This window comes from Stenella coeruleoalba (assembly GCF_951394435.1).
Source record: "Stenella coeruleoalba genome assembly, chromosome: 9".
NCBI classification, from domain to species: Eukaryota; Metazoa; Chordata; class Mammalia; order Artiodactyla; family Delphinidae; genus Stenella; species Stenella coeruleoalba.
In genome coordinates, this window is record NC_137155.1 from 87,907,407 (window position 1) to 87,920,122 (window position 12,716).

The following is a 12,716-nucleotide window of genomic DNA, read 5'->3' on the forward strand; positions in this document are numbered from 1 at the left end:
TCTCTATTGTTCTGTTCCTTAAGCTCTAGTATTATAAAAATATTTCACATTTAAAAACAGATTGATAATGACAAAGATATATACTTTTCAGCATATTTTTAATCAGATTAATGTTTTCAATAAAAGTTTATAAAGCCAACCTATAAAGTTATGCTAACACCTCAGTGTAGAGGATATAGTGCATCCTCCTTAATTTTATTTCTGTGACATTAGCCCTGTTTGAATGTTTTGTTGTAATTTCAGTAAAATGGATTATATTGCTTTTAAAACAGATTCATTTTTAACTTTCTATTTTCTAGGAGCTTATCATTCACCTTTAATTTATAGTTGATTGATATAGCTGTATGGAAGATGTCAGTTAGAATTTTTAATTAAAAAATTTTTTAAATTGTAATTTTAAGTACTTTTATTATAAGTTTTTCTCATATGTTCTATTTTCTTCTAAACTGGCTTTTCTTTTTAAGTTTGACAAGTTAATGGTACTCAGTAGTATCTTTTATTTATAAATAAGAATTAGGAATTATAATAAGAATGAAGAATTTTCTGCTCTGCTCATAATTCTTCTGGGCTATTGCGACTTTTGATCAAGAATATTCCTGTTGTTCTTTGTTTATGAAACCATAATATCCAATCATCTTTTTAAAAGAGATTAGAAAAGGTAATCTCTTGCCATTATTAAATTTTTTAGGATCCTATCATGAGGTTTTCAGTTTTTATGGTCTAGGTGTTAGTATGATCTAGAATTATAGTACAAGTACACCTCTGATTTTAGTCATAAAGTAGTGGGACTAAAAGGATTTCATAGAGCATCTTGCCTGTTGTTAACTCCGTTCTTGTGAATCTGACTCCAATAAGTGACTTAAAAATACAGTACCAGGGGCTTCCCAGGTGGCACAGTGGTTGAGAGTCCGCCTGCCGATGCAGGGGACATGGGTTCGTGCCCCGGTCCGGGAAGATACCACATGCCGCGGAGTGGCTGGGCCCGTGAGCCATGGCTGCTGAGCCTGTGCGTCCGGAGCCTGCGCGTCCGGAGCCTGTGCTCCGCAACGGGAGAGGCCACAACAGTGAGAGGCCCGCATACCGCAAAAAAAAAAAAAAAAAAAAAAAATACAGTATCAGCTACAGGAATTCCTTGGCAGTCCAGTGGTTAGGACGCCGCACTTTCACTGCTGAGGGCGTGGGTTCCATCCCTGGTCGGGGAACTAAGATCCTGCATGCTGCGTAGTGTGGCCAAAAAATAAAAATAAAAAAAAAATTAAAATACCAGCTGAGGCTATATATATGTGTGTAGTGGGTGCAGGCTTTATGCTTGATGTGAATTTAGATGTACATTTCTCACCACTCCTTTTATTTTTTTTACAACCTGAGGCAGGTCCTAGAACCTTAGAACCTGACTAAAAATTCATAATCAGATATTTTAAAAATATCTTTTAGGGCTTCGCTGGTGGCACAGTGGTTGAGAGTCCGCCTGCCAATGCAGGGGACACGGGTTTGTGCCCCGGTCCGGGAAGATCTCACATGCCACGGAGCAGCTAGGCCCATGAGCCATGGCCGCTGAGCCTGCGCGTCCAGAGCCTGTGCTCCGCAACGGGAGAGGTCACAACAGTGAGAGGCCCGCATACTGAAAAAAAAAAAAAAAAATCTTTTAGCTTCTATTTTTTTATTTAAAAATAAATATTGATTATAGGAAATTTAGAACACACTAATAAACAAAAGGAAAAGTCACACATTTTACCTTCTAAGATAACTATCACGACATTTTGGTTATAGCCAGCCATCTTTTTTTATTGATTTAAATCTTCCCTTTTCTCTCTATTTAGTATTTTCTCAGCTTTTCCTGCCTCATTAAGTAACATTTTTAATACCTGTATAGATTTTGCCACTTATGGATATACCATAATTTATTTAGCCTACCCATTTTGGACATTTAGATTATTTCCCCTTTTTACAATACAAACAAAAATCAGTAATCATTTGGTGGTTGATTATTTTTAGTTGTTCCAGGAAGCAGGAAACATTAATTGGGTTCTTGCTTTCATAAAATCTTTTATCCTAGTAAAAATGGCAATATATGTGTTTATAAAACAATAAGCCTTAAATTGGATGATATAGACCAGATGCCAGCAAGCTTTTTCTGTACAGGGCCAGATAATAACTAATTCAGACTTTGCAAGCCATATGTTCTCTGTTGCAACTACTCAACTCTGCCATTATTGTGCAAAAGAAGCCAGAGACGTATGCTATGTTGCATTAAAATTTTATTTGCAAAAACAAGTGGGAGATCACATTTTTCCCACGAGCCTTAGTTTGCCAACCCCAAGTATAAATTACAAGTTTTATAAGAGTTAAGAAGAGAAAGGAAATTAAGAGTTTTGCTGGACTCTTCTGGTGGGGTTGCATTTACATAAGAATGTTTCAACTAAGGAATTCATGGCTAAAAAATGTTAAACCTATAAAGTAGTGGCTTTCAGACTTTTGTCCAAAGCCTTTATTCAGATAATTTTGTGGCAATCCTATGCGTAAAACAGAAGAGGAGATGCCATAGCTCCTCAGGCTGGGTTCCTGAAAACCCACCCACCATGGTACCCCACCCTGAGAGCATCTGGTGGCATCCCTGGAGCAAAGTTTCTAAACTTGCCTTTAAGCTGTCAATCTATCAGTAATTAATATTTGAGCTTCTACTATGTGCTAGACACTGTGCTAAATTCTGGAGAAACAGTGGCAGACAAGACAGAATCCCATTGTTAATAAGCTTACATTCGATGTGAGGAGACAGAGATACAAGCATGGAAACTAAAAACTAACATAATTTGAGTAAATCTGATAAATAAGTACTGTGGAGAAGATAAAATAGTACTGTGATATATTGTGTGTGGGGTGGGAGGAGGAGGGAAGCTGGATGTAGTTGAGGAAGTGATATTTGATAGAGGCTGAAATGATGAAGAGGAGGCAGTCATGCTAAGATCTGGGGAAGAATATAAAGAACAGCTAGTGCAAAGATCCTGAGACTGAAGGAAGTGCTGAATTTGAGGGCTAGTGTGGCGGCAGCATTGGGGTGGAGGTGGAGAGTGGAGGGAGGTGAAATAGAAGTAGATGGGACCAGGTGACCAAAGGAAGTGACACGGTTGAGAAAATAATCTCATACCCTGCTTTGACACTATTGGAAATTAACTATGACTAAAATAAAATCAGAGTAGTGGTAAAGATATTTTAGGGAAAAAATAAACAAACAAACAAAGTTAAAAAAAAAAACTCTGAAGGTTTGACTGCTGCAAACTTTATAGTGGAATATAGGCCACCTTGTGTGTACTTTTTTTTTGTGGTACGCGGGCCTCTCACTGTTGTGGCCTCTCCCGTTGCGGAGCACAGGCTCTGGACGCACAGGCTCAGCGGCCATGGCTCACGGGCCTAGCCACTCCGCGGCATGTGGGAACTTCCCGGACCGGGGCACGAACCCGTGTCCCCTGGATCGGCAGGCGGACTTTCAACCACTGCGCCACCAGGGAAGCCCTTGTGTGTTATTTTTATTTTTCATGGTTAAACCTGCTTTGTTTTGCCCTCCATTCTGATCACCCTGTCTTGAGAATCTTTCCTCAGTTTAAAAACTGCTACCGTTGGCATATATACACTACCAAGTGTAAAATAGTTAGCTAGTGGGAAGCGGCTGCATAGCACAGGGAGATCAGCTTGATGCTTTGTGACCACCTAGAGGGGTGGGATAGGGAGGATGGGAGGGAGACGCAAGAGGGAGGGGATATGGGGATATATGTATACGTATAGCTGATTCACTTTGTTATACGGCAGCAACTAACGCACCAGTGTAAAGCAATTATACTCCAATAAAGATGTTAAAAAAAAAAACTGCTACCATGTGCTAGTTGGGGAAAAGTCATAAGATTAGTTTCAAATACAGATTATTGCTTTATGTAGTGTATTTATGAAACTTTTCTAAAAGGTTTATAGGAATCTATGTAAAGCATATGATCCTATCTTTAATTATTAGTGTTCCTTGAATTAAATTAAATTTAATTAATTTAAATTATCTTCATAATGAGTATACCTTTTCTTTTTAATAAATATTTCAATTAAAAAATATAAAAGAATAAAATATCTGTTTTTTGGAAGCAGATCTTTGTCTACTTTGTACCTGCTCCTTTGTAGCCAAATTCTCATAGATCTCAATAAAAGATAAAACCAGATTGATTAGTGGAATAAATACAGGAATGTTTCTCCTGGGGTTTCATAGTTCATTTTGATTTCTTTAAGGATAGTTTATCCTTTTCCTAATACCATTGTTCTCAGTGTACATACATGGAATAGTGCATTGTGTTCTTAAAGTTTACCTGCCTAGACTCATTGGTTGATGGGTCTTTGTGTGCAGGCAATAATGGAAGGATTTTTCTGTTGTCGTCATGTATGAGGTGTAATTACTCAGTTACCAAACTGCTTTTTGCTGGAGTGTTTTATATGTCTTCTATTGTAACCCTTTAGCCAAGAAAACCATGTGGGAAAGGCTGACCGCCCCTGAAGATGTGTTTAGTAAATTACAGCGAGAAAACATAGCCATCATTGAGAGCTATGGTGCTGCCCTCATGGAAGTGGTCTGTCGAGATGCTTGTGATGGTCATGAGATTGGAAGGGTACAGTAACTCCTGCTTAGTATTATAATTGGATAGATATTTTGACTTATTAAGGCATAAACTGGATCAGCTTTTCAAATGTATGTTATATATTGGGAATTATTTTCTGTAATATATTTTAGTGCATTTTCTTATTTACTATAATTTTGAATTCCTGTTTTGTTCATTCATATGTTTTGTTTACTTACGTTCAGAATCCTTTATTTGTTCAGACTGTACCCTCAGAATAATCTTTTTGCTAATTTTGAGATTTCCCTTACACTGGTAGAAATTAACCAGCAGAGATGCTGGTTAATCAAGATCTTGGCATAAGAGAATGCTGGATACGTAGCTTTTATACTGAGTGTATCTTTCTCTGCTTTTTCAATGAGTATTTGCATTTATATGTCTTTAAAATATTATGTCATACTGGTGATAATACAGTGAGAAGATAATTCCCTGCTGGTGGAAAATTACATAGCATTTGAATCATGTAGTACGCTCTCAATTATGTTAAAAAAATATTTGGGAAGACATAGAACGAAGTAATCTGTGTTTCTCAGATAATGTATTTTCTGTATAAGTTTTCTGTTTTCTACAAGGAGCATGTGAAACTTTACAATTGGGGGGAAAAGCTATTTTTAAAAATCCCTTTCCTCCAGCAAGTAATGTTTAGATTTTGCTAAAATATATTTAATGCCATTATTTTAATGTGTTAGGTTTTGTTTCAGAAATATAACTTTACCCTGAAATTTTTTCTTTTATTAATAAATCAAGATTCTGGATACATACATACATTTTTCTCAAAAAAAAAAGAGAGAGAATTGTATTGCAGGCAACCATTCTCCTTATAAGAAAACTTTTAAACATTTCCAGATAAAGGGAGTTACTGTTGTTGATTTTGGTAGCCATCTCCACATTTTGGATTTTGATGTGTTCTTCTGTCAGATGCTGGCACTGGCTCTACTTGATCGGATTGTCTCCGTAGATAAGCAGCAGCAGTGGCTTCTGTATCTTTCTAACAGTGGCTATTTGAAGGTGCTTGTGGACAGCTTGGTAGAAGATGACCGTACTTTGCAGAGCTTACTCACTCCACAGCCTCCCCTTTTAAAAGCCCTTTATACATACGAATCCAAAATGGTAAGGCTTTATATTCACTTGAAGTTAGATCAACAGGTCACTTCCTCTTGAGGTTAAGGATATATTAAAGAAAACTAACGTGGCCTACATTTTGCATGTTTCTATCATACAAACTGTAATCATTTCTAAGGAGTTTTAAATTTGGGCACATGTGCTAGAACTGTATCTTCTGAGCATGCCAAAGTTGAGTTGAAATGATCCTGAGAGGGTTAGTTGGGTACTGAGACTGCTGCTTACTCACTTCGATTGCTGGTGGTGGCAAAGCCACATGACACCCAGTGGTCTATGAGGAGAAGAGTGAGCAAAAATGTCCTTCCGCAACGAAAATCAGACTGTTAGTTGCCTGTTGAAATTCCAATGTAGATGTGCTGGTTCTACTTTAAATACAGGATTTTTCAGTACAGTGTATATAATTCATTTCCTTTCCTCCAAATCTGTTTTAATTTCTGTTTCCTCCTGCTTAAAAATACCACAAATGTCACAATAAGAGAAGCACTAAAGTCTTAGATTCTTCATTAATTCTGTTTTCCTTCCTTCATTCATTTATTCAACAAGTATTTATTAAATATCTGTTACATGCCAGGTATGGCACTAGGTAGTAGAGATACAGCTGTGAGCAAAACAATCTTCCCTGCCCTCCATAAGCCCACATGATGATTTAGTTGAATGCTTAATCCTTGCAAGGTGTATGTAACGCTTCAGATACGCTGTGCCATTTACTCCTCATGAAAATCCTATGGTTAAGGTGGTATAATATGCCCCTTCCTAGCTAGCTCAGAATTTCTCTTCACCAGTGATTACAGATCAGAAATGTGCTATGAGAAAGTCTCATTTTAATGTGAGACGCTTGGCTCTGATCTCTGTACTGATGATTTTTGTTTCATAACTTCTTAGGCATTTCTCACAAGAGTGGCCAAGATACAACAGGGCGCTTTAGAGCTGCTGAGGTCCGGGGTGATTGTGAGGCTGGCACAATGCCAAGTCTATGACATGCGCCCAGAAATGGACCCACAGGGGTAAGCATCCATATCAATTTATTTATTTTTTTATGATTTTTTTAAAATTTAATTTTATTCATTTTTTTTTATACAGCAGGTTCTTATTAGTCATCTGTTTTATACACATCAGTGTATACATGTCAATCCCAATTGCCCAATTCATCACACCACCATCCCCACCCCCTGCCGCTTTTTTTAAAGTTACCAGTAAAGGATTATTAAGGGAAAAAAAAAATTTCAAACATAATTTTGCCGTTTATAATTCTGTTGGAGCAGTACTCTCATCTTGATGGTTTTGTTTGGTCATATACCCCTGCCATTAACTAATAAATGAAAGTTGCTAATAGGGTAAAAGTGGGTAGGGACCTAGTGCTTTCCATTTTAGAGCAGTAACGTAAGAGGGAAATGGGAGAGCATTTTGTTAGACGTTTTTCTTCCCAACTTTATTGTTCTGTTTAGTAGAAGTACATGTTTTCAGTTATACTGGTCTTTTAAAGTATTGTAATGAAATTATAATTTGTTGTGGATTTTCTTTTCTTGATGACTTGAATAGTATTTTATATTTTTCTCATTTTAACATTTTACCAACTGCTTGCTAATTTGAAAGCTTCAAGTGAAATTATTTTAAGTTTCAAACTTTCTAGCAGATTTCTCAGTTGAGTTTGAATATGAATTTTTTCTTTTTTGTCTACATGGCTGCAGCATTGTTAGGGCCTATAGCATACCCTCCTACTGTTAAATAACGATTTAGGTCAGTTTGAGTAATTTTCCTCAAAAGATCCATTACCAAATTGTATGTTTGAGTTTTTCAGGCTTAACTATAGAAATATTTTACTTCTAGAAAAGAAAATTTTTTTAGTATAACTTTCTAAGGTTTTAAACACAAGAGTTATTACTTTCACCTTAGGTGAAGAGGATTGAGTAAATTGTATTCCTCAGTTCATGGCACATTATTATTGCCTGTCTTTGGAAAGCCTTTCTGTTATTTCTTTTTATTTCCATATTCTGCTTTCATTCTCTTCTCTTCAACAGGCAACCATTTTTTTTTGTTCAAAAATTTAAATAGAAATATTTACAATAAATAATAGTTTATTAATAGTGTTCTGAGACCTCATCTTAAAGGTTAAGTGATTTTACAATCTCATTTTAATTTTTAAAATCTTGTTTTATTTTATATAATGGACAATGTAGATTCATTTTTGGCTTTTGGTGTACAAGAGGGAAATTTGGGGAGAGTAACTTTTGTTTCTGTCTGTTTCTCACACATAGTCTCTGTGGCCCAAGGGAATATTTAGAGTAGAATAAGTATGTTTGGGGAATTTTAGCACTGTCTTTTCAAATTTATGCAATTATTCTTTACGAAGATTTTTAAAAATTCAGATTTTTTCACTAACTGTACCTCTGGGATACAGAGTCCTCATTAGTAGCTTCACATCTTAATTAGCCACCTGTGATTGTTTGCCGTGGAGATGGTCGGGGACTGTTTTAACTGTTGGACTGCTGCTCTCTCCTTGTTCGCTGGATGCAAATCAAGCATGTTTGGCCTGAGAGATGCCCCAGTGTTCATCCCTACTCCAGTGGACCGGTACCGCCAGATTCTGCTTCCAGCTCTCCGCTTGTGCCAGGTCATCCTCACGTCTAGTATGGCCCAGCACTTGCAGGCAGCAGGGCAGGTAAGAGGATCCTTAGTGTAGAAATCATCAAGTGCAAAATCTTTATTTTACAAATGCAGAAGCCCTAGGCATAGAACGCTTAACGTGAATTTACCGTAACCGTTCTGTTTGTGGCAGAGCTGGGTATTGAACATAGACCCCTTGCACTTTGCTCTGAACTTTATCGGTCTGTTTTTGTACTCTTGTTTGAATGAAACACCACAGCTAATTAATAGAATAGTGAGATAGAAGGCAAGAGATCTAAATTTGTTGTTCTGCAAAAGGAAGCAGTTATTGTGATAGAAATAAGCTGGCTTCTAAAATGTAATTTAACCAGGTATTTATTAGAGAATGCTGTTCCTTTATTAGACCTTGCAGAAAATACAAAAGATAAATGATGATGCCACATTTAGTTGTGATGTTTAAAGAATGAGTAATTTAAATAAGTGAGTTTCTAATAAAATATTTTTCCTTCTAACACCATAAATTAGTTTTATTTTCATTGCTTTTCAGTGAAATCTTCAAAAATATGTTTGTTTCTTAGACTAATAATGCAATATGCAATTTAACCTTTTACTGATTAATTAGGCTTATCACTAAGAATCTGCAGTTTTTTATTGTGTTGCTCTATTATTATGATACCCTCAGGAATTAGGACACATCCTAATAATTTATGGTGATTTTATCTGCTTTCCCTGCCATCAGTCTTCAGGCATACTTTCCCAAGATAGAATGCTGCTGTTTCTAGTGTGCTACCTGATTTTATATTGCGTTAGTCTAAGTGACATTCTACCCCTTTCATATGCAGCCTTTGAGTCAGTTCTTTAACACTCAAAAACTTTGTCTTCTACTTTCTCGAGATTAAGGTTTTTTAGAAGAAGTGGGACATTGTGATACAAGGCCAGTCTTATACTGAGCATAGTGGAATTACCTGAGTAGGTTCTTTAAAAAATACAGATTACTGAGTTTCATGTCCAACAATGATGGACTCTGAGGCCAGGAATTTGTATTAAAAAATAAAAGTGGCACAGTTCCTGAGAGATTCAAATGTTCAGCCAGTTGTGGTGTAGTCCCTGCCTTCAGGGAATCTATAATCTAGTTAAGAAGATGTTTGAATGTGAAAATGAGTAGAGTCTTCTATGATGGTACACTGTAAAATGCTAAGCTGAAAGGGCACAGTTTAGAGGTCAAGATTTGTATCTCATTTACTTTCATCATATCAAAAGGAGAGTTAGACAAAAGCTTTTATGTGATTGTCCCCATGTCACACTAGTCAGACTTTCACAGAGCAAACTTGAATTCAGTAAGTCATTTTTTAAAAATAAATTTATTTATTTATTTATTTTTGGCTGCATTGGGTCTTCGTTGCTGTGCGCAGGCTTTCTCTAGTTGCGGCGAGCAGGGGCTACTCTTCATTGTTGCGGTGTGTGGGCTTCTCATTGCAGTGGCTTCTCGTTGCAGAGAACGGGCTCTAGGCGCATGGGCTTCAGCAGTTGTGGCACGTGGGCTCAGTATTTGTGGCTCGTGGGCCCTAGAGCGCAGGCTTAGTAGTTGTGGTGCACGGGCTTAGTCGCTCTGCGGCAGGTGGGATCTTCCCGGACCAGGGCTCGAACTCGTGTCCCCTGCATTGGCAGGCGGATTCTTAACTACTGAGTCACCAGGGAAGTCCCAGTAAGTCATTTTTGAACACACTCATTTTAAATTCATGTTCTAGTTCCATTTAGACAAAAATTTTAAAAAATAGGGGTCAAATAATAGTTTTCATACAGTAGTTCCAAGTTATATTATACTCTTCTATAGTAGCTTCTAAGTGTATTAATCTCTAAACTTTGAAATAATCCTTATCTTTAGCTTTCTTATAAAATTTAGTTAGATGTTTGCTTCTTGAAAATAAACTACGTAAATGCAAAAGACAACTGCTTATCTAATATTCTTCATTACATTAAATTACTTGCTTCAATGTTATTAAACAGATGGATATAAATTTATAATACAATTTTCTACTCTTCCACCTGTTTTTCCATTTCCCCTCCTTTTCTTCGTCTTAGGTGTTGCAGTTTCTCATTTCTCATTCTGATACCATACAAGCAATCCTGCGCTGTCAGGATGTTAGTGCTGGGTCTTTGCAGGAATTGGCTCTGCTGACAGGAATTATAAGTAAAGCAGCACTTCCTGGTGAGTTGATTATGTTGAATGGATTTTTACCAGTGCTTTACAGACTGACATACACTTAATAGAATGAGGTTATTGTTACTTTGCAGCTATATATTACTTATTTGAGATTGGAACTAACAGAGTTAACTGCCTTTTTTAAAAAAAAATTATTTAGTTATTTATTTCATTTTTGGCTGCGTCGGGTCTTAGTCGAGGCACACGGGGTCTTTGTTGCGGTACGTGGGATCCTCTGCTGCGGCATGTGGGATCTTAGTTCCCTGACCAGGGACTGAAGCTGTGTCCCTTGCATCAGAAGGTGGATTTTTAACCACTGGACCACCAGGGAAGTCCCCTTAACTGCCTTTATTTGAAGTAATATGTTTATAAAAGTGATATATGGTCAGTATAAAAAATTCAAAAAGTTCAAGAAAATAATTAACACTCAAATCCCACTATCTAGAAATTATCAAATGTTAACATAGATAAGTAGCTTTTCAAACATTGCTCTATGTATATGTATGTATTGGTGGGGGGGAGGGGCGGTGGAGAGAAACAGACATACAGAGGTACTTTTCGAGAATGGGATACCTTTTACATTCAGTTTTAGAAAACAACTATTTAATTTTACGTGAACTTTACAGATGAAAAACTAATTGAAGAGAAACTGAAGACATTGATGAATTCCAGACAAATGTTTCTTTACTACAAGTGTACAAGAGATATTAGTTCTTAAAATATCACTATGATTAAGAAGAAAAAAAGATTATGATAAACTACTAAGATATTTTGGTCATTAAAAACATTTTTTTTACTACATATTTTACTACATGTTTTTTTACTACAAATTTTAGACAGGGGGCTTCCCTGGTGGCGCAGTGGTTGAGAGTCCGCCTGCCAATGCAGGGGACATGGGTTCGTGCCCCGGTCCGGGAGGATCCCACATGCCGCGGAGCGGCTGGGCCCGTGAGCCATGGCCGCTGAGCCTGCGCGTCCGGAGCCTGTGCTCCGCAACGGGAGAGGCCACAACAGTGAGAGGCCCACGTATGGCAAAAAAAAAAAAAAAAAAAAAAAAAAAATTTAGACAGAATCAACTAACTCCTGATGTGAAAGATGAAGTAATGAGTTATTTTACACTTCTTTTTCCACCCTCATGTTGTTTGCTTGTATTATATTTACAAGTAAATATCATTTATATTCAGTCTTGTAACCATAATAACTTCAGTTATTTAGTTTTACTTGTATATTTACATGGATTCACAGAAAAACACCAATTCTTTTTTTTCCTCCTATAGCTTCACCATTTCTGAGTTCTTTCTTTTGATTTATCTCTTGGTGTTTTTAATTTGTATTGAGGTCCCCTCCCCTAAGAAAAAGTATATAATCTTCCCTGAACTCTCTAATGTTTACAGACATCTAAAGGTTACCTTTATTCTTGAATGAAAGCATGGCCTACTATTAATAATAATGTCATATTTTTTTTTACAAATGAGGAAACTGAGGCACAGAGAGGTTAACTTGTCCAAAGTCACACAAATAATACTGTAGGGTTTTTCATGCACTGTGGCTTCTGAGTCTGTGTGCTTAACTACTAGCCTATACTACCTCCATCTTTATATTGCTGTGGAGAAGTCTGAGGCCAACTTCTGATTCTGCCCCAACACCCACAATATTTTTTCCTCTCTGGGCATGCCTCAGTACCTGAGCCCTTTGTGTTGGGAGAAGGAGAGAGTTTGGAAGGGCAGAGTGCAGTGCATATTAAGGTACTTAGAGACTGTGCTCATTCTTCGGAGATCCCAGGGTCAACTCCACCCAGCCTTGGAGTGTCTTAGTCCTGTGTGCTTATTATGTTCATTTCCCCACTTCATTCCAGTGTCCTGAGATGATACCAAGACAGGCCACCCTTGCCTTTACTAAGGTCCCATAGTGCTATGTAGTGGTTCTTCTCCAAATGGTTTTTACCTTGGTTTCTCCTAATTGCTAGTTCTCCTAATTACTTAATTTACTTAATCACCCGAATGTGCTGCTTCGCAAATTGTGGGGTCTCCATGAGAATTTGCAAGAGTTTGTTGGCTTATCTTCTTTTCTCTGTATTGCTTCTGAGGGGTGGGATGAGGGTCATGAGTTGAATTATGCTACTTACTCCCCTGGAATTT

General features: G+C 37.2%; 1 protein-coding gene across 1 annotated transcript in view; it reads left to right on the top strand.

The window, feature by feature from the left end:
* Positions 1 to 12,716, top strand: part of NUP205 (nucleoporin 205) — an 81,823-nt gene that overhangs the window by 51,628 nt on the left and 17,479 nt on the right. The window contains exons 31-35 of the mRNA XM_079931596.1: positions 4,492 to 4,640; positions 5,568 to 5,759; positions 6,654 to 6,775; positions 8,292 to 8,430; positions 10,458 to 10,584. Coding sequence (XP_079787722.1) covers positions 4,492 to 4,640; positions 5,568 to 5,759; positions 6,654 to 6,775; positions 8,292 to 8,430; positions 10,458 to 10,584 — 729 coding nt within the window. The remainder of the gene's footprint in view (positions 1 to 4,491; positions 4,641 to 5,567; positions 5,760 to 6,653; positions 6,776 to 8,291; positions 8,431 to 10,457; positions 10,585 to 12,716) is intronic.